Source organism: Etheostoma spectabile, chromosome 8, assembly GCF_008692095.1.
Source record: "Etheostoma spectabile isolate EspeVRDwgs_2016 chromosome 8, UIUC_Espe_1.0, whole genome shotgun sequence".
In the NCBI taxonomy this organism is placed as follows: Eukaryota; Metazoa; Chordata; class Actinopteri; order Perciformes; family Percidae; genus Etheostoma; species Etheostoma spectabile.
Window position 1 is genome coordinate 24,288,992 of NC_045740.1, and position 3,676 is coordinate 24,292,667.

General features: G+C 40.0%; 1 protein-coding gene and 1 pseudogene across 1 annotated transcript in view; one reads left to right on the plus strand and one right to left on the minus strand.

Moving 5' to 3' along the window:
• Window positions 1-2,287: 2,287 nt before the first annotated feature.
• Window positions 2,288-3,676, minus strand: part of pskh1 (protein serine kinase H1) — a 27,409-nt gene continuing 26,020 nt past the window's right edge. Inside the window, exon 4 of the mRNA XM_032524154.1 lies at window positions 2,288-2,797. Within this exon, the coding sequence (XP_032380045.1) occupies window positions 2,489-2,797 (309 nt within the window). The 3' untranslated portion in view covers window positions 2,288-2,488. The remainder of the gene's footprint in view (window positions 2,798-3,676) is intronic.
• The window catches only part of LOC116694736 (serine/threonine-protein kinase H1 homolog), a 10,241-nt pseudogene continuing 9,501 nt past the window's right edge, over window positions 2,937-3,676 (plus strand).

Genomic DNA, 3,676 nt, shown 5'->3' on the forward strand with positions numbered 1-3,676 from the left:
CAGTTTTTGAAGGAACTCGGGTGGTAGGTTGTTCCAAACATCTTGGAGAACTAACCGCAGATCTTCTGTGGGTGTAGGCTTCCTCAAATCCGTCTGTCTCTTCATGTAATCACACACACACACACACACACACACACACACACACACACACACACACACACACACACACACACACACACACACACACACACACACACACACACACACACACACACACACACACACACACACACACACACACACACACACACACACACGATAATGTTGAGATCAGTGGGGGCCATGCCATCGCTTCCAGGACTTCATGTTCTTCTTCACACTGAAGATAGTTCTTAATGACCTTGGGGTCGTTGTCCTGCTGCAGAATGAATTTGGGGACAATTGTACGCCTCCCTAATGGTTTAGCATGATAATAATAATGTATACTTTATTAATCCCACAAGTGGAAATTACAATTTGGATGGATAAGTATCTGCCTGTATATCTCAGCCTTGAGGACACCATTCATCCTGACCAAATCTCCAACTCCATTTGCAGAAATGCAGCCCCAAACATACAAGGAACCTCCACCATGCTTCACTGTTGCCTGCAGACACTCTTTATTGTAGCGCTCTCCAGCCCTTCGGCCAACAAACTGCCTTCTGCTCCAGCCAAATATTTCAAATCAGTCCAGAGCCCCTGGTGCCATTTTTCTGCACCTCAGTTCCTATGTTTTTGTGCATAGTTGAGTCGCTTGGCCTTGTCTCCATGTCGGAGGTATGCCTTTTTGGCTTCAACTCCTCCATGAAGACCACTGCTGGCCAGACTACGGGACAGTAGAAGGGTCTACCTGGGTCCCACTGGTTTCTGCCAGTTCTGAGCTGATGTCACTGCTGGACATCTTCCCATTTCAAAGGGAAATAAGCTTGATGTGTTTTTCATCTGCTGCACTAAGTTCCCTTGGCCGACCACTGCGTCTACAATCCTCAACATTGCCCGACTTTCTGCAAGTGTACCTATAAGAATTGATGCTGGTTTGAAGGCAAAGGGTAGTAACACCAAATATTCATGTGATTTAGATTTTTCTTTTGTTCACTCCCTTTGCATTTTGTAAAAATATACAATCTCTATTTATATTTTTGAAAGCATTCTTAGTTTACAGCATTTTTCACACCTGCCTAAGACGTTTGCACGTACTGTATGTACATACTGTATGTATATAGATCTTTTTTTTATATAATTTAATGATGGGCGAAAATGTATCATTGCATTACCAGGCACTTATTAACCAATAACTATGAAAAACATCAGTCACGACTTTACAATAGCATCCAGATAATGTTAATAGATGGTTTAAAAAGTATTTAACTATTTAACAAGGTATTAAAGTTGTCTGTTGCAACTTTATAATAACCACCAAGACACTGTTTATAGACTGTTATGGGTTACTAGTTGGTTTGTAAGCAAAGTGTGAGGAATATCTATCAATGTAATATTTATAGATATTTTAAAAACTGTTTCTTAAAGTTTCTTAAAATCATTACTCAATACCTAATATAGTAAAAGAGGGATATAATGTGTGTAACTATAAACTGTTAATTTACAGCACTACTAATATAATTTAATTGTAAAAGGATGGTTTTGCTAACAGATAAATGACAATTAATTAAATACATTTTAAAACTAATCAATTTACCATCTATTAAGGATGGTTAATATAAAGTCTTACCACACAAACACAACTTCACAACCTTTAGACAGCTTTAGAACGATGATATTGACCGAGCAATAATGGCAAGATTAGATGAGCTTAGAATTAATTATTAAAAATCATCTTCATTTTGACCGTCGAGGGTGTGGTTTTGTTGCAGTGCTTGCATTACCCACATCTTAAGACACAAGTCTGTACAATTAGTACAATAATAAATTCACAGCAATTTTCAATCAGAAATGAGTGAGAGGATTTTGTTTTCCCTCCTCTTCTAAAAGTATTTCTTTCTTCTTAGAAACTTCAGTACCCAGAATTCTGTTCAACAGATCCTTGTGGAAGGTCATTATCCAGTGACCATTTGCATGGAGACTAATAATCACGTCACCAATAATAAATAAATATGTAGAGACACAGGGATTGAAAGAACAAAAGCAAACGAGTTGGAAGGCACCATCCTGACAGAGAAAAAGTGAAGGAATGGATGGAGAGATGACGTAACCCTTTGGAGTTCAAGACTTTTCTGGTGCGTCCCTTTTTTGTGCTCATGAGGAGACACGCTGCCAGAAGAATTTCCAACTGGTAGCCGTTACTTTTCAGCTGGTAGCCATGGAATTAGTCAGGCCATTGTCCTATTTTTTTAAGGCAATGATTTGGGACTTGAAGCATTGGCAGCAACTTCGAATGGTGGTAGTCATTGTTAAAAATAAAAATAAAAAAAATAAATCAGTCATTGTAGTGCTGTGTTCTTCAAAAGTATAAGGTTTGCTACAGTCGCTGGCTGTCAAGGTCCAGGCTGGTTCAGCCGTTGTACTGCTGCTGATAGCGACGGTTCAGCTCACGCAGCTCCTTCTCTCGCACCCGTCGGGCTTTGTTGGATTTGGTGGAGCGGGTGGACTGGGACGACTTGGTGCTGTGGCAGCGCGAGGACGCCCGCTTCAGCAGGTTCTGAGATATACAGCGCTGTAGGTTCTTCATGGAGGAGGCGGCGGCCATGCTGACGATCCAGGGGTGCTTGAGGGCCTGGCCAGATGTGAGCCGCTCGCTGGGGTCCACCGTCAGGATCCGCTCCACAAAATCTTTGGCCAGGTTCGACACATTGGGCCACGGCTGGAGAGGGAAGGGGAGACAAGACTGTAAATTAACACACTGAGTACATGGCACTTTTGTTAGTAAGAGGAAAATACTTTTCCAGTATAGGATCTTCTTCTTATAAAAAATACTCTGCTTTGACTACTTTTTATTGGCTATGGCAGGGCTCAACATTAAGGCTTGTCTGGGACAAGTGTGTTTTTGTAGGGCAAGTGGAGAGAAATTGATTTGCCCCCCTGGACAAGTTAAAACTCAAACAAAATAAAATGCGATGTTACTTCACATTTTGTGCCACTTATTACGTCTATGTTCCAGATTTGAAACAAATACAACCTTTCCCCCCACAATCCGGGGCAGCGGACGACTAGCGTTACTTGCCATGTTAACTATCAGCTAATAATTAACTGTAAAGTAGCTACGCCTTTTAAAGGATCCCTTAATAAATCAGCCTGTGACGGGTAGAAAGTGAAATTGTAGAATAGAAAGTAAACAATATTTAGTGGCAAAATCCATTGTTATGTCTACAAAATTATTTTAGATATTGTATAAGTTCAAGTCACCACTCCATCTGGTGATCCACTGCACACCAGCATGCAAAGTATTACTTTATATGATGGAGTCTGGAGATCCTTTTTCTTGTTGAAGGGGAAATCTATTATTGGGACACATTTGTTGCTATTGTTTTAATGTTGATAGTGTTTGGATGCTTTCAACGGTTTGTTTGAATTCTGCATTATCAAAACACAAAAAAAAAAATGATAATATGAGAAATCTTTACCCGGACATGTGAATTTTGTGCATGGACAAGGGAAACGTAAATGTACTTTTGTTTTTATTTTTTACTGTGTTTTATCGGTTTTTGTTGTTGTTTTTTTAACTGATTTTGTGTGAAGCACT